Source organism: Lynx rufus, unplaced genomic scaffold, assembly GCF_022079265.1.
Source record: "Lynx rufus isolate CCGP_SWC_20201006 ecotype Redwood Valley unplaced genomic scaffold, mLynRuf1.p SCAF_4, whole genome shotgun sequence".
Lineage (NCBI taxonomy): Eukaryota > Metazoa > Chordata > Mammalia > Carnivora > Felidae > Lynx > Lynx rufus.
The window spans coordinates 46144145-46168309 of NW_025814856.1; the positions used below are offsets into that span (position 1 = coordinate 46144145).

The window sequence follows — 24165 nt, forward strand, 5'->3', positions numbered from 1 at the left end:
ATATCTGCAAGGCTTCCCTTAAATGCCTCTTCCTCACACAGTCCTTTCCTGGTCAACAACAAATGCAGCTCTCCAGGCACCTCCCCTAACTGCTCCACAGCACTCCTTACCACAGCACCTGTCCATGCCCTTCCCAATTCATTTCTCAATGTTATTTCATGCTACCTCCAGGACATTCCACGATGGTATGGATCTCACATACTCTCATTCTTTTTGAAAATTTTAAAAAATATGATGTATGTGTCTTCATTTTTATTTCTCTAAAACATTTGATATAAAAAATTCATAAATCAGAAAAAAAACATCTAATTTTGGTTTAGAGCCTATATGACCCCATCCCTTAAATTGTGAGCCTGTAAAGGGCAACAGGGTGGAATATCTTCCATTTCTGTATTCTCAGGAATAGCAAAGTATCTGGAGGACAGTAGGACATTTTTGATTGTTTGCTAAAGAGGCCACATTTTAAGCCAAAAAGCAAACTTTCAAACAGAGGGAGGTAGACTCATTTCCATCACTAGAAGAAGTCAAAGAACACACCACAGGGATAATGGCAGGTAATTAAGGAGGCATGAATCCAAACAACTACTCAAAAAATACGTCACTGTACATAGTGAAAAGAATTGAAAGCAGGCACTCAGACACTTGTAGACCAATGTTCACAGCAGCATTATTCACAAAAGCCAAAACAGCTATTAGATGTTAAATAGCCAGAAACAGCACAAATGTCCATTAACAGATGAACAGATAAACAAAATGTGGTCTATAGAAACAATGGAATATCATTCAGCCTTAAAGAGATGAAATCTAATACATGCTCTAACATAAAAGAAACTTGAAGACATTTTGCTAAGTCATGTAAGCCAGAAACAAAAGGACATTTTTATGAGACACGGAGAGTAAAGAAACTTATAGAGAGACCAAGTACAATTAAGGTTACCAGGTGATGGGAGGGAAGGGAGAATGTGAAGTTATTGCTTCATGGGTACAGAGTTTCTGTAAGGGATGGTCAACAAATTCAGAAAAAATACAGTGATGATGACTGCATGACATTGGGAATGACTTACTGCCAGCGAACTGTATGCTCAAAAATGGTTAAAAAAGGGTGCCTGAGTGACTCAGTCGGTTAAGCGTCCAACTTCAGCTCAGGTCGTGATCTCGATTCGTGAGTTCCAGCCCCACATAGGGCTCTGTGCCGACAGCTCAGAGCCTGGAACCTGCTTCAGATTCTGTGTCTCCCTCTCTCTCTGCCCCACATCCCATTCACACTCTGTCTCTCAAAAATAAATAAACATTAAAAAAAATTTTTTTAATGGTTAAAATGTTAAATTTTATGTTTTTGTATATTTTCACCACCCCCACTAAAAGAAAAAAAAGAAAAAAAGAAAAGGAAAGGATGTATCACTGATATTTCTCCAGCCAAGGACTCTGAGATAATCCAAGAGGATTTATTCCACAATACCAAATCCTTTCAAAATATCATTACAACTTGGCAGAGTGCTATATATGATGTTATCAAATCTTACAAATGGGCAACAGTAAAGCAAAGCAAAGAAAATTTAACTCAATTTTCAATTAGAGATAGCACACTGGAAGAAGCCAGCATAATGACATTTACTAAAAGACTTTTTATGTGCTAAGTACTGTAGTAGGTGGTTCTTTGTACATGAATTTGATCTTTACAATACTCTCCTAGTTAGGCATTATTACCCATACAAGAAATTGATTAAAAGAAGCAAAATGCTAGTTACAGTAAAGAAAAAAATAATTAACCACAGTGATGCACTGGCAAAAAAGGAATGAAGAAACAAAACTACAAAATCACCACTGGCAGTAAACAAGACAAAACTTGGGGTCTACACCTAACCAGGTTACCAGATTAACTCCCGTTAAAAAACAAAACAAAACAAAACAAAAAACAAAAAAAACACCTCAACATTTTCCTGAGAATTATATCAAGACCAGAAACTCAACACTGAAGGGAAAAGAAAATGAACCAGTGCCAACCATAAGATACCCCAGATGGAATTATCAAAGACTTTTTTTAAGGGCATGGAGCCCAACACAGGGTATGAACTCACAACCCTGAGATCAAGAATTGTACACTGAACCGACCAAGCCACCCAGGCACCCCGGAATTACCAAAGACTTTAAAGCAGCTATTACAATCATCAGCTATGAGGTAAAGGTGAATATTCTTGAAATGAATAGATAGGTAGGAGTTATCAGCAGAGAAACAGGAACTATTTTTTAAAAAGAAACTTTAGAGGGGCGCCTGGGTGGCTCAGTCGGTTAAGCGGCCGACTTCGGCTCAGGTCATGATCTTGCGGTCCGTGAGTTTGAGCCCCGCATCCGGCTCTGTGCTGACAGCTCAGAGCCTGGAGCCTGTTTCAGATTCTGTGTCTCCCTCTATCTGACCCTCCCCCATTCATGCTCTGTCTCTCTCTGTCTCAAAAATAAATAAATGTTAAAAAAATAGGGGCGCCTGGGTGGCGCAGTCGGTTAAGCGTCCGACTTCAGCCAGGTCACGATCTCGCGGTCCGTGAGTTCGAGCCCCGTGTCCGGCTCTGGGCTGATGGCTCAGAGCCTGGAGCCTGTTTCCGATTCTGTGTCTCCCTCTCTCTCTGCCCCTCCCCCGTTCATGCTCTGTCTCTCTCTGTCCCAAAAATAAATAAAAAACGTTGAAAAAAAATTAAAAAAAAAAATAAAAAAATAAAAAAATTTTAAAAAAATAAAAAAACTTTAGAATTGCAAGATATAATATCTAAAATTAAAAATTCACTGGATAGGCTCAAGAGCACAATGACAATAACAGAAAAGGGGGAACTTGAAGATATATCAATAGAAAGTACACAATCTAAAGAACAGAGAGAAAAAAACAATTTTAAAACAATGAAGAAAGCCTTAGGAACCTGTAGGATAATATCTACATGGGATAACACCCATGGATTGTAGTCCTAAAAAGAAAGGAGACATTAATGTTGAAAAAAATAATTGCCAAAATGGCTGAAAACTCCCCTAATGTGGTTAAAGCCATAAACCTACAGACCAAGGACCTCAAAAAATAGGATAATCCCTAAATCCTAAGAAAACCCCAAATGTCCAAATCATAATCAAACTACAAAGACAAGATTTTTTTTTAATTTTTTTAATGTTTATTTATTTTTGAGAGAGGGAGAAAGGGAGAGCACGGGCAGGGGAGGGGCAGAGAGAGAGGGGGACACACAATCTGAAGCAGGCTCCAGGCTCTGAGCTGCCAGCACAGAGCCTGATGCGGGGCTCGAACTCACGAACTGCGAGATTATGACCTGATCCGAAGTCTGATGCTTAACCGACTGAGCCATCCGGGTGCCCTAAGATTTTTTAAGTCTTGAAAGGAGCCAGAAAATAATGACACTAATAGATATAAGAGAACAGTGATTGAACTGGTGCTATCAGAAACCACATGACTAGAAAAGAGTCAAACATTTTCAAAGTGATGAAAGAAGTGCCAACCCAGAGATCTGTTGTATCCAGTGAGAACATCCTTCAGGAATGAAGGGGACATAAAGACATGTCTCATCTCAGATGAGAACAAACTAAGAGAATTCATGGATATAAGACTTGTTCTCACATAAATGCTAACAGAAGTTATTTAGGTTGAAAGGAGATAATACCAGAGGAAAACAGGCAACTTCTGAAATAAAGAACAACAGAAATGGTTTGGATAAATATAATAGATTACTTTTCTTCTTTAAATTAAAAATATAGGGGCACCTGGGTGGCTCAGTCGGTTAAGCATCCGACTTGGGCTCAGATCATGATCTCACTGTTCATGAGTTTAAGCCCCGTGTCAGGCTCTGTGCTGACAGCTCAGAGCCTGGAGCCAGCTTCAGATTCTGTGTCTCCCTCTCTCTCTCTCTCTGCCCCTCCCCCACTCGTGCTCTGTCTCTCTCTCTCTCTCACTCAAAATTAAATAAACATTAAATAAATATATATATATATATATATATATATATATATATATATGATGTTGCAAACAAAAATTATAACACCATCTTGGGTCTTTTCAATGTATAGAGATGTACTATATATGCCAAGTATAGCACAGGGGTAAAGGAACCTATATGGTTATGAGGTACTTACATTTACTTGAAGCATTAAAACGTTAACTCTATGATAGACTGTGAGAAGTTATGTACACATCTTGTAATCCTTATGGCAACTACTAATATTACCAAAGACATAGCCAAAAAGCAACGAAAATTAAAATAAAATATATAAATGGAATATATATACCTATAGATTCAAAAGTGGGTTTAAGAGATTGACAAGGGCTGACTCACACCTAACTGGAGTCCCTAAGAGGGGTAAGTGAGAATGAAGAAAAAGCAATATTGAAAACAATAATGGTTAAGAATAGTCTGAAGTTGGGGTGCCTGGGTGTTGGTTAAATGTCCAGCTCAGGTCTTGATCTCAGGGTCGTGAGTTGGAGCCTTGCATTGGGCTCCACATGGGGCATGAAGCCTACTTAAAAAAAAAAAAAAAAAAAAAAAAAAAAAAAGAGTCCACAGTTGTTTAAGAAACAGTCCTCAGATCCAGGACACCCAATGACACTCAAGCTGGATAAATGATAGAAATCAACAACTATAAATATCACAGTCCAAATGTATAATCACAAAGACAGGAGATAATCTTAAAAGCAGCCAGAGACAGATCACCTGCACAGGAAAAGCACCAGACTGAAGAATGGCAACAACAGAAGCCAGAAGACAGTGAAATCATCTCTGCGGTGAACAGACAGTAAATAAATTGCCAATCTCAAGTTTTTACTTCATGAAAATATCTCTCAACAATAAAACAAAATTAAAGATATTTTCAAACTATTAATAACAAGAACATTTACTACCAAAGGATGTCCTTTAGTCAGAAGATACATTCTGTCTGGCATGCAGAAAGGAGGGCGCAGACAGCAGTAATTATAGCCACAACTGAATACTGATTATATAGAAATGTATTGATAACATCTAAGTACTGGAGGAAGAGAACAAATTGGAATAAAATAGTGGATATCAGTAATACATAAGTTGGATGGGGATGATGAGAGCACAGTCCTAGTATTATAGAGCAGAAAAATGAACAGACTAAAAGTTAGACTTTAAATGAAAGTTACAATAGTTTAGTAAATGAAGATGCATACATATAGAACTTCTAAGGAGACAAGTGAAGTTAGAATGAGGAGAAAAAAGAAAAATATGAAAGAAATTGAAGAAAAAAGAAGAGAAAAAAATGTGATAAAGAGAAAGAAAAGAATAAAATGGTAGAAATAAAGCCAATACATACGTAATCATAATAAACTATATATAAACATAAATAAACTCTTGACTAAAAGACAAAGACTATTGGAATGGATTTCTTAAAAACAGTTATATACTGGTTCTGGGTGGCTCAGTCAGTTAAGCATCTGACTCTTGATTTCAGCTCAGGTCATGATCTCGTGGTTTCTGGGTTCGAGCCTCTTGTTGGGCTCTGTGCTAACAGCACAGAGCCTGGCTGGCATTCTGTCGTTCTCTCTGCCCCTTCACCACTCACTCTCTGTCTCTCAAAATAAATAAATGAACTTAAAAAAATAAAAATAAATAAAAACATCTGTATACTATTTACAGGAGATATACTCAGGGGTGCCCCACTGACTCATTTGTAAGAGCATATGACTCTTGATCTCAAGGTCATGAGTTCAAGCCTCACACAGGGTATAGAGATTATTTAAATAAATAAAACTTTGGGGGAAAAAAAACAAAAAAATCTACCTAAAAACATAGATACAGATAGAATGAAAATGAAAAGATGGAAAAGTATGTATTAGATAAAAATTAGACAAAAGAAAGCTTGTGCACCTATGTAGATATCAGAAAAAATAGACTTGAAGATAAAATTTACTAGAGAAAAAGAGAATCCCTTTTTACAAACTACAAAATATTTAATTCAACAAAAAGAATACATTTCTACACTTATGCACTTACAATTTCAAGCTTAACAGCATAGCTCTGAAATATATAAAGCAAAAACAGACAGAATCACTAAGAGAAATGATATTGGACATTAGAAAATATTTAGGTATAAATACAACTATACTATAGAATGTGGAACTAATGGGATCATAAAAAAAAAAATCTGTAGATCAAAATGCTTAAAAAAGATGACCCAAAACTTTCAAAATAAACTCTCAAACTTGAAAAGTCAAAAAAAAAAAGAGTAGCAAAGAAATTAAGTGCCTTTTCCCAAAACCAACTGGTAAAAGGCATAGCTGAGGTTTAAAACCAGGTCTCCCTCACTCCAAGGCTGTGATCGTTTCCTTATGGCTTCTCTGAATAAACAAGCCCCAAAATCAGTTTGAGAAACAAAAGCTTCGTTGGTCCTGTGAAAGCAGAAACTTCTTAAAGCCAAAATGAAGTTGTTCAGGGAAACCGTGGTTGAGCTACCAGAAAAGTAAAACTTCTAACATCAAAAACGAGCCTGAGCCATTTAATCCGTCAGGTTCATGTTTTGAGTCATTTGAATTTACTTTTCCTATGTACTGGAACTTGCCTTTCTGAACATTTTCTGGCTTGGCTTACACTAGTTGACTTACCAGGGCTTTTTCTAAAAATTATTTTTGCGGTATGACCTCAGAATCTTGCTGGGCCCCAAGGCATTTCTCATTACAACCCATGCACATTTAGGTAACTGAATCACATCCTTACTAACGGCTCTCTTTCTACCTCAGAGTCATCACCCAGTTGTGATTATGTAAGAGACAGTCAGGCCGCATTACTCCTTGCGGTTTGTGCTGCTCCAGCCTCATCCAAATAACACAGTACCCAGCATTACTTGGGCAGGAGATGGTTGTCTCGAAATTGTTTTTTACTTAAAAAAAAAAAAAAAAATGACTTGGTAATTCTGATTCTTCACTTGAAATTGGCTTTCAGTTAAAAAGAACTTCTCAAAATAGTCTACCTCCTCCTTTATCAAGGACACCTATTCAAATTTGTTTCCTTAAAATGTTAGCAAATTCAGAAAGTGCCAAACCACAAACCAAGAGCAACTGTTTTCACCCTACCCCATGGCCATTCTTCATGTCAAAGATTTATGAGACAAATTAATAATACAATTATTAAAAAGAAGGTACTTTTTAAACATTAAATATTTTAAACACTATCTTTTTCAACAATAGAAGGTTAACTAGATTAAAATACCATAAAACAAAAATAGCACAGCAACAAAAACTAGCATTAATCCTTTAAAGGATTTAAAAGCTATACCTTTTAAGATGATTGTTTCAAACTGAGCATTCAAAAGATAATCACAACAGGGGCACCTGGGTAGCTCAGGTTAAGCATTCAACTGTTGATTTCAGTTCAGATCATGACCTCAGAGGTTCCTGGGACTGAGACCCGAATCAGGCTCTATGCTTAGCAGGGAACCTGCTTGGGATTCTCTCTCTTCCTCTCTCTCTGCCCCTCCCCTTGCTCACTAAGGCACTCTGTCTCTCTCAAAATAAATAAACACTTTTTTTTAAATCCCTTCAAATGATAATCACAACTAAGTAGATTTCATCATGCACATGTACTCTGTTTTAAACAATTAAATTCACACAGTTTCAGATATTTTTGCGGGAAACCCTAAAAGCCAGTTCAATGTCTTGCCTCAAAACTTTACATTAAAAAAAAAAACAAAAACAAAAAAAAAACCTACCTAAGATGAAAGCAGCAGTATAATTTTTGGATCTCTCCAAATCTATGCATAAAACAGACAAAGCAACTAAACAGCAACATCAAAAACCTAAGAACAATGTATACAACAAACACCATATTATCTGAGGTCTTGTCATAGGGCTCAAACACGAGTCTGATCAGGCCTGTGGATCCAGCTCCCAGACCACAGGAAATGCAGAGGACAGAGAAAACAGGTGAAGTGCACCATGAGAGGGAAAACAACAAGATTCAGACCAGGGAGACATCCACAGGATTCTTCCAGAGATAAATTGTTAGGGATAAAAGGGGGGGGGGGGGCGCAGCAGAGGAAAGAGGACAATGGAAGGGAAACTTGTGATTTAAAATGTCTTGAAAAAGCCACAAATTTATGCTTAAATGGGTAGGATTAAACTATAGTATAGTAGTCTTGGGATGTACAAATGGTGATAATACTATAAAGAAATACAGGGAAGCATTTACTTTATTTTTTTTAAGTTTACTTATTTATGTTTGAGAGAGAGAGAAAGCGTGACTGGAGGAGGGGCAGAGAGAGAATCCCAAGCAGGCTCTGAGCTGTCAGCAGAGTCTGACTGGGGCTCAAACCCATGAACTGTGAGATCATGACCTGAGTCAAAGGTAGACAGTTAACTGAGTGAGCCACCCAGGTGGCCCAGGAAGCATTTACTTTAAAAAGCAGGATAGCTTGATCTGATCTCAGCCCAGGTCTTGATCTCACAGTCATGAGTTCAAGTCCCGCACCGGGCTCTGCACTGGGCATGAAGCTTACTTAAAAAATAAAAAAATAAAAAGCAGGATAATGGCAACTTTAGGGACAGAGAAGGGGGACAAAGCTGTGGTTCATGGAGGGGGTTACTGGGACAGGCAGCAAAATTCTTGTTCCTGACTTAAGTGATAGTTACAAACATGCTCACCTTAGAACACTCAGTAAACTAAACATTTGCTTTGTGCGGTTTTCTGTATTTGTGTTTTATTTTACAATAAAAAGGCTTTATTAAAGGAAAATCTGTATCACCAGTGCTGTCACAAAAAGATCATTTATGACATTTAAAATAATTACATTCATTTAAAAGTTGTATGAGTTATTTTAAATAATTATATGAAAATAAATAATATTATAAAATAATTACATGAAAGTAAACAATATTACTAAATTCTGTTAGCTACTGTAGCCTGGGGAAGGTTCCAAGGTCAATTTTGCATGTTTAAAAGGAGACTAACAAGTGTCACCTAGTGCTAATGACGTTATCACTCAAATGAGACTTACGCCTTAATGTATTCAGGTTTAGGAAGAGACCTGAAAAGGGAATATCTGTCTCACTCCATGATTCAGGATTAGCTTATGCTTAGCTGCCTACCACCTTAACTTAACTCCTGTTTCACTTCAAGTCCCCCTCCTGGGCCATCCCATATGCTATGCTTGTGGAAACACTGGGTTAAAAAAAGGTCTGGTGCATGAGGCTATGTCAGGCCTAAGAAGGGGTTGAAAACAAAAACTTAGCTCTCTCAAATCACGAATAGATTCATCGTATTCATTCCAGCCGTTTCTAAACATGCTTAAAAGCTTTGCTTTTCCATTATGAGCATTTAAGCAAGTAAGCAACACTAGGATCCCGTGAGAGCGGCTTGTTATTGTCCTAGTTACAGCCACACACTCTTCGCTAGGCACTTACAGGGCACCTTCAGAGCCTAGCAATAATCTGCCTGTGCCTTTATGCCTAATGTGTTTGGAGGTTCTCAAGTGACAGGAGGCTCTGTATCTAAAAGAGCAAATTACAAAAATAAGTACAGATGCCCTCCCTCATCTGAGCTCCATATCTTAGAACAAGGTACTGCATCCTGAGTTGCTGGCTCATCAACCCTAGGCCAATGTGACCTCAAAGGCCTTTAAAAAAAAAAAAAAAAAAAAGGATCGGATTACATAGTAGACTTGTAATAAAAACTTGTAATGAGCAAAGAAAACTGAAATTCAGATGCAGCTTGGTCACGTTTTAAAAACATTTATGTAAAACACATACAAAAAAGTGGCCTGATTCTCCTATAAGTGAATTGAGAGCAAGTCTGGTTTCATCTCATGTCTCCCCCATCACTTTTGCTACAGTCATTGGAAAAGAAAGAAAACGGGAGCCAGGACAGTTTAATTTTTTTGGCACTACTGCTCACAATAGAGAACAGTGACACCAATACAGAAAGACCAAGTTCAGCCAACTGAAAGGGAATCTGTGTAACAAAGGAAGATTAGGGTTGAATTCCTGTCTTCAATCTCTGTATCTTAATCAGTCTCCCTTGCAATCAAGGCGGCCCCCAATTCCCTTCTCTCTCACCACCTCCTGCCTCTTCTGCATTCCCTAACCTCTTTGTTTTGTGAACCTTCAACCTCCTAACTTACCCACACCCCTTCCCTTGTTCTTCTACTTTCTGCCTCCTTCTGAGACATGTGTGTAAACAAATATTCAAACATACAGAAATCCCAAGTTCCGCTCACCACACAGGTTATGGAAGCCCAGTGCACTATTCCCATGCTTTCTGAGAAAAACACACCTAATTCACATTCCCTGGATCCTCTCTATGAAAGCAGGTACACCCTGGGTGGTAAAGGCCAGTTCCGTGGCTCAGTGTCTTGTGATTATCCAGAGCAAAGGTCCCCCTTTCATGAATACTACTCTGATCATAGGAATTCATGAATGTTTAATTAAATAGGAAGCTCTCTCTCCACACTGGCACCTGATGAGGTCAAGACTTTAAGAAGAGAACTTAAAAAAAAAATTCACATTTAAGCCTCCATTCTAGACATGACTGTAAGTAAAAGAAACCCAGAAACATCTAGTGGCCAGCTGAGTTTTCCTCAGCAACACAATGTGTCACTCAGGTGCACAAGACAGAAACCCAAGTCAGACCCAACACTTCTTCAAACACCATCCTGGACTTGTGGCATTTTCAATTCAAGGTGGTCTGGCCCATGGGCCTGTTAGCACAATAAAATCTAGAGCAGAAATGGTTAGGTGCTGGGGGGTGGTGAGGAGGGTGGCACTTGTAGTTTGGAGTTTTCAAGCCCTTTCCAACAAGCAGTAGAAAAATGTGAGAGTCTGTTTAAACATTACTTACTGCCTGCTGGATATCAGTCTTCACTTGCTCACTCAACATGCCTTCAAAGACAAAGGAGTCACCAAACTTCTCAGCCTGAAAGGAAAGAAGGCAATAAAAATCCAGGAAGGTTGGAGTAACATGTTTCACAAGTACCATTTTCTTTGCACACTGTTAAAGTGATTCTTCTTGTCCAGATGAACTTAAGTTTTTCTTATGACTTCCCAGAGGATTCAGAAATGACTTAAAAGCATCTGGCTTCCTATTAAAACAGGTTAATATCACTTACAGAGGCCACTGTCTTTTCAGGTTCATTTAGCTGATAAGAACGCAGACTGGAAGAGATTAGCTTTTGAGAATGTGATTGCTCCTGTTGATGGAAATGCATCTCCCCAAGTATTACAAATGACTTGGAAATAATAGTATTCCTTACATGTCAGATTACATAATCAACCTTTGTCCTTTGTTCTGCTGCTGCAATCTAGCTAAAAGAACTAAATGGCATTGCTTGCTGATATTCTGATATGATACTCTGACTCCATGAAAGTGTCAACTGTGTTTAAAAATCTCAAGTGGCCAATTCAAGCATCAGATGGAAATTTGTATTTTGATTATTTTCGTTTAACATTACCGTCTCAAGTCCTCATCTACCTGGTCTTATTTGTTGCATGTGACCTCATTCTGCAAATGCCTACATTAACCCCTTGGTCTCCATGGTTCTATTCTGCTAGTTTTCCTCCTCTTTCTGACTCTTCCTCCTCATCCCCTGAAATACACAGACTCTTCTTCTAGTCTCTAGACCACTGTTCCTCCCTAGTGCTCTGTCTGGGCTCTCTACTCTTCTTTCGCTACACCAGTGGCTCTTGGGCTTTGCGCAGTGGAGATCACCTGGCCAGCCTATCAAAACTACATATTACTGCTTCTCAGTTCCAGAGATTTTGATTCTGGAGGTCTGGAGTGAGGTCAAGGAACCTGCATATGTGAACAGCTCAGCTGGTGATTCTAACACAGGTGGTCCAAGAGATCACACTTTGAGATAGAGTGACAAACTGCTACACAAAATCCTTCAGTCTCATCCCTTTAATGGCCACCAGCACACACTGCAATTGACCCTCACATCTCTACCTCCAGTCCTATCCCCACTAGATGATATTAACTGCCTACTGGATCCCTGTAGTTCAGGCCTTACAGACAGCTCAAACTCCTTTTCCTCATCAGAGCTCATCATCTTTTCTTCTCCCCTGCTCTTCTTCCTTCTTCCCTTGTGGGGACATGCCTAAGCATCTAAGCCAACCCTTCATCCAATGAACATGTATCAAACACCCATCTCTGTTCTGTGCCTGACTATGAACTAAACGACAGAGATATAAGATCAATATAAAATAGGCACAGTCCCTGTCTTAAGAGCAGTTACTTGGTGCAAGGGGAGGATGCAGACAAAAAAAATCAAATCAAAGAAAAAAAAAGGAAGAAAATAATTACAACTTACTTGACCCTGTAAGATGAAGAGTATCAAGAAAAGCCTCTGTTTGATAGAGTGTGCCGAGAAAGCCTTCTTGAGAAGGAAACATTAAGCTGATACGAATCAAGAAAGAGAAGAAGCCAGCCACAGTAAGAGGGGGACAGGCAAGGAGAGAGGGAAACTCCAAGCAGGAAAAAAAAAATATGGGCCACTGGGGTACCCAGGAGGCTCAGTCGGTTAAGTGTCTGACTTTGGTTTCGGCTCAGGTCATGATCTCAAATTCGTGGGTTCAAGCCCCATGTCAGGGTCTATGCTGACAGTGTGGAGCCTGCTTGGGATTCTCTGTTTCCCTCTCTCTCTCTCTCTCTCTGCCCCTCCCCAACTCACGCTTTCTCTATCTCCCTCAAAATAAATAAATACACTTTAAAAGAAAAAAAATACGGCTGAGATCTCAAGATGGAAAAGAATGCTGAGTTTTCAAGGAATAGAAACAAGACCAGCTGGGCTAGAACATGGTGAGTAAGTAGAATGTGATATGAAATGAAGATGCAGGGGAAGAAAAAAAATGTAGTGTCATAAAAAGATGAAGTATTTATGCAAAGTAGGGGTTCTTAACACTTTTTGTGCCCTGGACCCTTCAGGCAGTATGGTGAAGCTTAGGGGCCTCCTTCTCAGAATGAAATGTTTAAAGGCATAAAACAAAATCAATATGATTACAAAGAAAACTAGTTATGTATAAATATTAATAAGGTTAATTTATGCTATAGTAATATACATGTCCTCTTTATTAATAATATTAAGTGAGATCTAGTGGAAGGTCTCATAATTATCATTTCTAAAGTGGGGATAAATGCAAATATTTTAAGATATATACAACAACAATAATGTGACAAAAAACATTTGTGATTTCTATTGGTGACAAAGTTAGAGGTGCTACTACCATTAGTATGATTTGTCATCTGCCTCAGAATTGAAGGAAAAGCTAAATTTTAGTAAAAAGCTAGATGTCATTTTTCCCCATCCATGTTCCTGGGTGCCCTAAATTCTGTTGATTCTATCTTCTTTATGTTAAATGCTAATCTGAAGGGAGCTCCTCTCCTTCCAAGTCTTCTTCGAACTTACGTAGACTATTGAGGAAACTGATCTGAGAGGAACCTTATGAAACAACGAAAAAAAGAGGGACTTCTTGTACTCTAAACACATATAAAAGAGAAAAACACTTTATATATTTTAGGAAATTCAAAGGAATGTGATGCTGCATAACCACTGTTTGAACACTTTTGCTTTCAACATTTACTCTCAAATTACTATTTTTTTTAAGATTTTATTTTTAAGCAATCTCTACACACAATGAGGGGCTCAAACTCACAACCATGAGATCAAGAGTCATATGCTCCACCAACTGAGCCAGCGAGGCTCCCCTCAAATTACTTTTTTACTTAAAAGAGAAAACTGAGGGGCACCATGATGACTCAGTTGGTAGAACGTCTGAGTCTTGATCTCAGCTCAGGTCTTGATCTCAGGGGTATGAGTTCAAGCTCTGCGTTGGGCTCCATGCTGGGCATAAAGCCTACTTTAAAAAAAAAAAAAATGATGTCTTGGGCCTGGGCAGGGGGAAATAAAACAAAACAAGGATCCCACAAACTGAAGGCGAGAGTAAAGTCCTCTGGTGAGAGAAAATGGGAAGTCTACAAAAGTATACTCTAGACACTTAGAGAAAGTTTCATAAACTAGAAAGCCTCCATCTACTTATTCCCTTTTAGAATAAATATCCACTTTCAGAACCTTGCTTTGGGATTCAGAACCAGAGAATAATCTGGAACTGCTACAGGAGAGCTTATGGGTTGTCAGGCATTGAAATAAAACCACAAAAATGAAAAGCTGCACTTCTGCATCTATAGCTTAATGAAATATGTAACCAAACTGCAATTTTTTGAGAGGGAAAAAGTGGTCTTACTCTAGATGCTATGTGCTATCTCAAAAACCCCGAGCATTGGTACTCTGCATATTAAAGCCCAGACACAATATAGGCTACTGGTGAAGAACACAGGCCCTGCCATCTCACTAGCCAGGCCTGAATCCCAGCCCCAACACTAGCTGTGTAACTCAGGGCAAACCACTTTCTAATCCTCAGTTTCCTAAAACATAACTGGCCTCATGGGGTTGCTATGAGAACTAGATTAGATGAAATATACATAAGGTGTTGAACATGGTATTGGGCACATAATAGAAAGTGGATGATCGATATTAGAAAAGAACAAGTTCGGGGCACCTGGGTGGCTCAGTCAGTTAAGCATCCAACTTCAGCTCAGGTCATGATCTCGTGGTTCATGGGCTCAAGCCCTGCGTTGGGCTTTGTGTTGACAGCTCTGAGCCTGGAACCTGCTTCAGATTCTGTGTCTCCCCCTCTCTCTGCCCTTCCCCCACTCATGCTGTGTCTCTCTATCTCTCAAAAATAAATAAACATTTAAAAAATTTTTTTTAGAAAACACCAAGTTCTTCCTCCCCATCCCAACCCTATTACCTCTGTCAAATAGCCAGTTGAGTTCACAAACTTCTCAAATTCAGCATTACTGACTTCATAGGCATCCATGTAAAAGGCATCAATAGCAACTCTCCTCGCAGGTGCTTCCCCATCTTGCTTTATCTGAGGATCATCTGTGCCCATTGTAAACACTCCGGCGGGGATGAGGACCATCTGCAGCGAAAGGGGAGACGAGGAGTTGTGCCATCAGAGCCAAAGTGGACCTGTGTCAAGCACAGAGCACCTAGCACACAATAAGCACCCAAGGTATTACATGCCCACCACATAAATCACTGCACAGTGATATCACTCATGCTCCTACGCAAGTCTCAAAAACACGTGAAAATTCTTTCGCAAGGTAGTTTCCTTAATCAAAACTCTACATGATATATGCCGTGGAAATAGGTCTGGAGCAATAAATAGTCACCAAGCTGCTAATGGCTGGAGTGCAAAGGCAAGGAAAATATTCCACTTTTTTATACATTTCAGTATGATTTTCCTTTAATATGCTCTCATTTCCTTTGAATTTTTTTCAAATTTTATTTTTAAAAATAAAATCAAATGCAAAAATGCCATATATCATATTCTTAAAAACCACTGAGTGAATGTGGGTCTCCAATGAAATAGAAAAGACTTAAATCACTGAAATGGAATATGTAAAAAGTTTAATAAGGGACCATGTCTTGCCCTTATTATGTCCTTGTCCTTAATTGATTCCTTATTAAAACTCTAATTGCAATTACTTTGCTCCTATCTACGGTCTCAAATAAAATCTAATCTCCAAGAGAGCAGTGGACTGCCTTGTTCACAACTGTATGTCTAGCCCTAAACAGAGCACCTAAGGACTGCACCGAATATATTCACCTAACAAATGCAAGCCTATGCTCAACATCATGAATCATCAGAAAAATATAAGTAAAAACTAAAAAGAGACTCTACTTCATGCCCTCTAGCATGACTACAACCAAACAGATTGACCAAACAAGTATTGACAAGGATGTGGAAGTTGGAACCTTCACATACTGCTGGAAGGAATGTGAAGTGATGTAGCTGCCTTAGAAAGCAGTCTCTTGGTTCTTTAAAAATCTAAAAACAGAGTTACCATATGACCCTGCAATTTCACTCCTACAAAGATATCCAAGATAAATGAAAACAAACGTCCACAAAGAAACCTCCTACACAAATGTTCAGAGTAGCATTATTCACAACAGCCGAAGAAACAGAAACTCAAATGTCCATCAAATGACAGATACACAAAATGTGGTACATCTATAAAATGAAATATTACTCAGCCATAAAAAGAAATGAAGTGCCAATACATATTACAATATGGATGAACCTTGAAAACATTATTCTAAGTGAAAGAATCTACTCACAAAAGGCCACATCTTGCATGATTCCATACCTATGAAATACGCGGAACAGAGAAATCCAAAGAGACATAGTGTAGACCAGCAGTTGCCAGAGGTAGGAGGAAAATAAAAATGGGGAATGACTGCTAATGGATACAGGGTTTCTTTTTGGGGGTGATGTAACGTTCTGGAATTACTGATGCTGGTTGTGAAACCTTGTGAATAAGATATGAAACATTGAACTGTTCAACTCATAAAGGTGAATTTCATGGTATGTCATTCTATCTCATTTTTTTTTTAAGTTTATGTATTTATTTTGAGAGAGAGAAAGATAGCATGCACACACATGCAAGCAGGAGAAGGGCAGAGAGAGGGGGAGGGAGAGAATCCCAAGCAGGATCCACACAGTACAGAGCCTTGATTTGGGGCTCAATCTCATGAACTGTGAGATTGTAACCTGAGCTAAAATCAAGAGCCAGACAGGTAACCAAGTGAGCCACCCACGCATTCCTAGCTCAATGTTTAAAAAAAACACACACACACACACAACCATACCATCTGTCAGAAATATACTCTGCAGGCACAGTATCTTACTTTCTAATCAGCTGAATGACAAATCAATTCATTGACCTCCCGGCAGCTTAAGAATTGTGAGGTATCTAATCTATAAAATAAGGGTTCTCAGGGTGCCTGGATGGCCCAGTCAGTTAAGTGTCTGACTCCTGATTTCAGCTCAGGTCATGATCTCACAGTTTCATGGATTCGAGCCCCACAATGGGCTCTGCACTGACAGTATGAATGGAGCCTGCTTGGGATTCTCTCTCTCTCTCTCTCTCTCTCTCTCTCTCTCTCTCTCTCCCTCTATCTCTGCCGTTCCCCCACTCACATTATCTCTGTCTCTCTCAAAAATAAGTAAACTTTAAAATAAAATAAAAATAAAATAAAATAAGGTTCAAATTGAGGAAGGAAAAAGAGGAAGTCAAAGAGAGATAACTAGGAATAAAAAGAAAGAATGTGGGTTAGCAGTAACAGCAGAAGATCTGGAAAAACAAGATCAGAAGAAATGTAAAGTAGTAATCAACAATCATTGATTCCTACTATTTCCATTGATTATCTTTGCTAGTGGTTGTCTTTAATTCTGTGCATATATTTCCCAATGAAAATGAAGCTCTTTTCATCTATGATATATGGGTAATAAATGCTTATTATTTGTCCAATGTATTACTATTCCTCTAAGGAATCATGCTTGGGGCACATGGATGGCTCAGTTGGTCAAGTGTCTGACTCTTGATTTCAGCTCAGGTCACGATCTCATGGTTGGTGAGACCACATGCGTGCACACACATGTACACTCTCTCTCTCTCAAAATAAATAAGTAAACTTTAAAAAAAATCATGCCTGACTATTCCTGTCCCCTAATCCCAGCATTACAGAGGTCACCCTGTCTTACTGGATCTCCTAAATGTATTTCCCTCTGATTTGTCCCCTCTTTTCTATTCCCAGACAACTGCAGGAGCCTCACAACCAGTCACCCTGTCTCCAGTCTCATCCTTTCACATCCCTCCTTGCTCCACGCTAAGCTGTTTATCTTCTGTTCAGTCATTCATTCAGCAAATATTTAAGGACCTACTGAACTTTCTGAAATGCCAATCTTTGGTATCCAATACAATTTATTACAGCTCTGTTTTTAACAGAAGATTGGAAATAACCTAAATGTCCATCAGAAGTAGACAGGTTAAGTAAATTGTGGACCATCCACAAAACAGAAAGTTAAACATCCACAAGTAAAGGAAATACATAATAAATATATTTACCAATATATAGTAAACATAGTGGACTAATCACTTATAAAGCTAGCATGAAGATTAAAAGACACAGAAAGTGAAAACAACTCATCGCAATAACTAGTTAAGGGATATGTAAAATGAAAAGATACAAAATGAGATATCAAAAACATGAAATATGGCAGCAGGGAGTAAAAATGTGACACTTTAGAATGCAATAAAACAAGTTATCAACTTAAAAATAGGCTATATAAAAATCTCATGGTTGGGGCGCCTGGGTGGCGCAGTCGGTTAAGCGTCCGACTTCAGCCAGGTCACGATCTCGCGGTCCCTGAGTTCGAGCCCCGCATCAGGCTCTGGGCTGATGGCTCAGAGCCTGGAGCCTGTTTCCAATTCTGTGTCTCCCTCTCTCTCTGCCCCTCCCCCGTTCATGCTCTGTCTCTCTCTGTCCCAAAAATAAAATAAGCGTTGAAAAAAAAATTAAAAAAAAAAAATCTCATGGTTGTTATATGAAAATCTCATGGTAATCACAAAGTGAAAACCTATAGTAAATACACAAAAGATAAAGGAAAAGGAATATAAGCATACCCCTAAAGTAACCAATCAAACCACAAAGAAGGAGAGCAAGAGAAGAAAAGAGGAACAGAGAGGAATAACAACAACAAAAGCCAGAAAACAATGAACAAAATGGCAATAAGTACATACCTATCAATAATTACTATAAATGTAAATGGACTAAACTATCCAATCAAAAGACAAAGAGTGACTGAATAAATTAAAAAACAAGAACCATCTATATGCAGTCTACAAGACACTTACTTTAGAGGTAACCACACACAGACTGAAAGTGAAGGGAAGGAAAAAGATATTCCATGAAAATGGAAACCAACAGGAAGCTGGAGTAGCTATACTTACATCAGACAAAATCAACTTTAAAACAGAGACTACAATAAAACACAAGGAGCATTACATAATGATAAAGAGGCCACTCCAACATGGGGATATAACACTTGTAAAAATGTATGCAACCAACATATGTAAATATATAAACATGTAAATAGATAAACCAAATATTAATAGACCTAAAGGGAGAAATAGCACCACAATAATATATCCCACTTATATCAATGGATAGGACACCCAGATAGAAAATCAATGAAGAAACCACAACCTTAAACAACACATTAGGTCAAATAGACTTAACAGACATATACAGAACATCCCATCCAAAAGCAAAAAATACACATTCTTCTCAAGTGCACATGGAACACTCTCCAGGATAGATCCCATGACAGGCCACAAAACAAGTCTTAATAAATTTAAGAGGTCTGAAATCATGTCAAGCAACTTTCCAAGCACAATGATATGAAACTAGAAATCAATTCCATAAAGAAAACCACAAAATTCACAGTTACGTTAAGATTAAACAACAGGCTACTTATCAATCAAGGGGTCAAAAAAGAAATCAAAACATAAATTTAAAAAATATGAGACAAATAAAAATGGAAATATACTAAAATTTATGGGATGCAGCAAAAGAAATTCTGAGAAATTCAGAGCAATAAATGAAGAAACCAGTTCTTTAAAAAGATAAAAATGATAAATCCTTAGCTAGACTCACCAAGAAAAAAAGAGAGTGGACTCAAATAAATAAAATCAAAAATGAAAGAGAAGATATTATAAATGATACCACAGAAACACAAAGGATCATAAGAAACCACTATGAACAATTATATGCCAAAAAATTGAACAACCTAAAAAACTGGAAAAAATTTCCAGAAACATACAACCTACCAGAATGAATCATGGAGAAACAGAAAATCTGAACAGACCGATTACTACTAAGGAAATTGAATCAGTAATCAAAAACCTCCCCCAAAAAACAAAAGTCTAGAACCAGACAGCTTCACTGGGGAATTCTACCAAACATTCAAAGAAGAATTATTACCAATCCTCCCCAAACATTTCCAAAAAACTGAAGAGAGAGAACTTCCGAACTCATTTTATGAGGTCAGTATTATCCCAACACCAAAACCAGACAGGATGCTGCAAGAATAAGAAATTATAGGCGCATATCTGTGATGAACATAGATGCAAAAATTCTCAACAAAGTATTAGCAAACTGAATTCAACAATACATTAAAAAGATCACACACCATGATCATGGGGGATTTATTCCTGGGAAGCAAGTCTGATTCAACATCCACAAATCAGCCAGTGTGATACAACACATTAACATAACATATGAGAAAAAATCATATGATCATATCAACAGATGCAAAAAAGCATTTGACAAATTTCAACATCCACTTAATTTTTTTTAAGGTTTATTTATTTTGAGAAGGCGGGGGCAGGGGCAGAGAGATGGAATCCTAGCAAGCCACATGCTGTCAGCGCAAAGCCTGACACAGGGCTCTATCTCATGAAACATGAGATCGCGACCTGAGCTAAAATCAAGAGTCAGACACTTAACTGTCTGAGCCAACCAGGCACCCCCAAAATTCAACATCTACTTATGATAAAAACTCTCAACAAAGTGGGTACAGACAGAAAGTACCTAAACATAATAAAGGGTATGTGACAAGACCACAGGTAACATTATACTCAATGGTAAAAAGCTAAAAGTTTTTCCTTTAAGATCAGGAACAAGACAAGGATGCCCACTCTTGCCACTTTCATTCAATTTAATATTGGTAGTTCTAGCCAGAGTAATTAGAGAAGAAAAAGAAACAAAAGACATTCAAATGAGAAAGGAAGAAATAAAACTATCATCATGTACAGATAACATTATATAGAAAACCCCGAAGACTCCACCAAAAAACTGTAAACTAATAATCAAATTCCAGTAATGTTGCAGGATACAAAATCAATAGCAAAAAATCCTGTTACATATCCATACAGTAATAACCAAATATCAGAAAGATAAAGCAATCCCATTTACAATTGCATCAAAAATAATAAAATATCCAGGAATAAATTTAACCAAGGGGCTGAAAGACTTGTATACTGAAAACAACACATTAAGAAATTGAAAACAACCATGGAAAATATATTCCATGCTCATGCATTTAAAGAATTAATATTGAACTAATTAATAAATTAATAAAGAATTAATAAAGAATTAATCGCATTCTTACAATTCAATGCAATTCCTATCAAATTCCAATAGCATTTTTCACAGAAATAGAAAAAACAAACCTAAAATTTGCATGAAACCACAAAAGACTCTGAATAGCCAAAGCAACCTTGAGAAAGAACAAAGCTGGAGGCATTGCACTCCCTGATTTAAAACAGCATTACAAAGCTACAGTAATTAAAACACTATGGTATTGGCATAAAAACAATGAAACATAACAGAGAGCCCAGAAATAAACCCATGTAAACATGGTCAATAAGTTTACAACAAAGAGGCAAAGAATATCAAATGGAGAGAAGAGTCTCTTCAATAAATAGTGTTAGGAAAACTGGATAGCCACATTCAGAAGAATGAAACTAAACCACTATCTTACACCATACACAAAATTAACTCAAAATGGATGAAAGACTTGAACATAAGACCTGAAACCATAAAATTCTGGAAAAAAAACCTAAGCAGTAAGCTCCTTGTTACAGGTGTTGGTGATGATTTTTTGAATCTGACACTAAAAGTATAACAAAAGCAAAAATGAACAAGTGGGTCTATATCAAATTAAAAAGCATCTGTACAGCAAAGGAGACCATCAATAAAATAAAAAGGCAACCTAATGAATGATAGAATTTTTTTGCAAATCATGTATGTAACAAGAAGCTAATATTCATAATATATAAAGATCTCGGGGCGCCTGGGTGGCGCAGTCGGTTAAGCGTCCGACTTCAGCCAGGTCACGATCTTGCGGTCCGTGAGTTCGAGCCCCGCGTCGGGCTCTGGGCTGATGGCTCGGAGCCTGGAGCCTGTTTCCGATTCTGTGTCTCCCTCTCTCTCTGCCCCTCGCCCGTTCATGCTCTGTCTCTCTATGTCCCAAAAATAAATAAACGTTGAAAAAAAAAATAAATAAAGATCTCATACAATTCAACAGCAAAAAAAAAAAATCTGATTAATAAATGGCCTAAATAGACATTTTTCCAAAGAAAATACATAGATGGTCAACAAGTACATGAAAAGATGCTCACCATCATTATCACAGAAATGTAAATCAAAACCACAATGAGATTGCACCTCATACCTGTTAGAATGGCTGTTATCAATACACCTCACATTTGTTACAATGGCTCATCAACAGTGTAAGAAATAAGTGCTGGCAAAAAATGTGGTTAAAAGAAACTCATGTGTACTGTTGGCAGGGATGTAAATTGGTACAACCACTATGGAATACAGTATAGAGGCTCCTCAAAAAGCTAAAAAGTATTATTTAAACAATGATCACAGAGGCGCCCCTGTAGCCCAGTCAGTTGAGCGTCCAACTTCGGTTCAGGTCATGATATTGCGTTTCACAAGTTCGAGCCCCACAATGGGCTCTGTGCTGACAGCTTAGAGCCTACAGCCTGCTTCAGATTCCGTCTCCTGCTCTCTCCGCCCTCCCCCACTCATGCGGTCTCTCTGTCTTTCAGAAATAAACAAACATTAAAATATATTTAAAAAATAAAAAAATAAAGAACCACATAATCAGTAATTTCACTTCTGGGTATTTACCCAAAGATAACTAAAACAGAAATTCAAAAAGATGTATGCACCCCAATGTTCAAGGTAGCACTATTTATAACAGCCAAGATATGGAAACAACTTAAGTTTCCATCAGTGGATGAATGGATAAAGAAACTGTGGAATGTATGTAAGTATATAAATATGTGTGTATATATAAAAATATACCGCCTTGTGTATATCATATACATGGTATATATAATGTATATATACATATATTTCTCAATCATTCAGTCATAAAAAAGAATAAAATCTTGTCATTTGCAACATGGATGGACCTTGAGGGCATTATGCTAAGTAAAGTCAGACAGAGAAAGACAAATAACATATGACCTCTCTTCTATGTGGAATCTAAAGAAACAAATAAAAAACAAGCTTACAGATACAGAGAACAGATTGGTGGTTGCCACAGGCAGGGGGTGGGGGGCAGGAAAGGAGGTAAAAGAAAATTGGTCAGTTACACCTCAATAAAAATAAATTTTTAAAAAAGATTGGTCAGGAGGGACTGGATGGCTCAGTTGGTTGAACACCCAACTCTTGATTTCAGCTCAGGTCATAATCTCATGGTTCATGGGTTCGAGCCCTGCATCAGGCTCCACGCTGATGGTGCAGAGCCTGCTTGGGATTCTGTCTCCCTCTCTCTCTGCCCCTCTCCTGTTCCCCTCTCTCAAAATAAATAAATAAACATTTTTAATTTTTTTTTAATTAAAAAGATTGGTCAGATCCAGAAAGGCATAGCTTTTTACTTCTCTAAAAAAATACTGTGGAGAGACTAGGAAGATGGCGGCGTAGGAGGACGCTGGGCTCACCGCGCGTCCTGCTGATCACTTAGATTCCACCTACACCTGCCTAAATAACCCAGAAAACCGCCAGAGGATTAGCAGAACAGAGTCACCGGACCCAAGTGCAGACGAGAGGCCCACGGAAGAGGGTAGGAAGGGCGGCGAGGCGGTGCGCGCTCCACGGACTGGCGGGAGGGAGCCGGGGCGGAGGGGCGGCTCGCCGGCCAAGCAGAGCCCCCGAGTCCGGCTTGCAAAAGCGGAGGGGCCTGACGGACTGTGTTCCGACAGCAAGCGCGACTTAGCGTCTGGGAGGTCATAACTTAACAGCTCTGCTCAGAAAGCGGGAAGGCTGGAGGACAAAGGGAGGGTGAGCTGCGGAGCCCCCGGACGACAGAGCTCAGTTTGGCGGGGAACAAAGGCGCTCTCCAGCGCCATCTCCCCCGCCCATCCCCCAGCCAAAATCCCAAAGGGAACCGGCTCCGGCCAGGGAAATTGCTCGCTCCGCGCGAACACCCAACTCTGTGCTTCTGCGGAGCCAAACCTCCGGCAGCGATCTGACTCCCTCCGGCTGCACAGGGCCCCTCCTGAAGTGGATCACCTAAGGAGAAGCGAGCTAAGCCTGCCCCCCCTGCCGCCGTGCACCTTGCCTTCCCACCCCAGCTAATACGCCAGATCCCCAGCATCACAAGCCTGGCAGTGTGCAAGTAGCCCAGACGGGCCACGCCACCCCACAGTGAATCCCGCCCCTAGGAGAGGGGAAGAGAAGGCACAC

The 24165-nt window shown here is 38.8% G+C and overlaps 1 protein-coding gene across 1 annotated transcript in view; it reads right to left on the reverse strand.

Moving 5' to 3' along the window:
- The window catches only part of SUMF1 (sulfatase modifying factor 1), a 99537-nt gene that overhangs the window by 60265 nt on the left and 15107 nt on the right, over window positions 1-24165 (reverse strand). Inside the window, exons 2-3 of the mRNA XM_047095106.1 lie at window positions 14798-14971; window positions 10833-10907 (exon numbers count right to left, since the gene is read on the reverse strand). Coding sequence (XP_046951062.1) covers window positions 10833-10907; window positions 14798-14971 — 249 coding nt within the window. The remainder of the gene's footprint in view (window positions 1-10832; window positions 10908-14797; window positions 14972-24165) is intronic.